Here is a 934-nt window from a genome sequence, read left to right as displayed (position 1 = left end):
AGAGTGCCCATGTCACCTTGTCATGGTGTGCGTGCACTTTCCTTCATTGCGGGGTATGGACCGCCAGTCCTCTATAGAAGCTCCTGGGGGTTCTGCAGTCATGCGGCCCACACGTACTTTGGCCCTCCCCAGGGCACGTGGCAGCATCATTTCCTGCTCCCGGCCTCCCTCCCTCCAAGTTAGGCACGGCCACCTGACATGCTTTAGCCAGTAAATGTGAACAGTGTAGAGGAGAGACACGCTCTACGCAAATCGGAGACGTGGACTCGCTGGCTCAATGCCAGTGTCAATTAGGGTCACAGCAGATGACAACTGAACAGAATTCGGCAGGCGTGGCCCAGTGGTTGAGCGGGGACCTACGAACCAGGAGGTCGCCCTTGGATTCCCTCAAGGAACATGCCTGGGGTTGCGGACTCCATCCCCAGCAGGGGGCGGGCAGGAGGCAGCTGATCAATGATTCTCTCTCATCACTGATGTTTCTCTCTTCCCCCACCCCCTTCCTCTCTGCAACCAATAAAAATATATTTAAAAAAATAGAAGAAAATGCAAATCTGAAGCAAAGGGGGGAAAACCCACACCTGCAAACAAGATGGCAGGTCTTGGGCTCCCTGCTCCCTGAGGCCTCAGGACCAGCGGTGCGGCGCCCTCTGCAAACACACCCATTTCCCAGAGAGGAAAGCAGAGGCCTCCTCCGCTGGGCTGCAAGGGGAGCGCACTCACCTGCAGTTTCCGTTTCTTCCTGGAGAGGCTCCCCGTCCAGTCGCTGATGCGGCGCATCCTGGCCTTCAGGGTGTCCTTCCTCGCCGCGTCCTCCTCCGCCAGGGCCTTGGACTTCCTGCAGGGCAGCGTGAAGGACGCGTACTGGCCGGGGTCCCCGCGCCCCACGCGCGACAGCACGTCCATGTCGGAGGCGAAGGACACGCGATGGCTGAGG

At 59.1% G+C, this 934-nt stretch overlaps 1 protein-coding gene across 1 annotated transcript in view; it reads right to left on the bottom strand.

The window, feature by feature from the left end:
* The window catches only part of TIAM2 (T-cell lymphoma invasion and metastasis 2), a 96,430-nt gene that overhangs the window by 79,849 nt on the left and 15,647 nt on the right, over positions 1-934 (bottom strand). The window contains exon 4 of the mRNA XM_006757705.2: positions 721-928. Within this exon, the coding sequence (XP_006757768.1) occupies positions 721-928 (208 nt within the window). The remainder of the gene's footprint in view (positions 1-720; positions 929-934) is intronic.

This window comes from Myotis davidii, unplaced genomic scaffold (genome assembly GCF_000327345.1).
Source record: "Myotis davidii unplaced genomic scaffold, ASM32734v1 scaffold1494, whole genome shotgun sequence".
In the NCBI taxonomy this organism is placed as follows: domain Eukaryota; kingdom Metazoa; phylum Chordata; class Mammalia; order Chiroptera; family Vespertilionidae; genus Myotis; species Myotis davidii.
The sequence above is the reverse complement of the archived record's forward strand: the minus strand, read 5'-3'. Positions and strand labels throughout refer to the sequence as shown.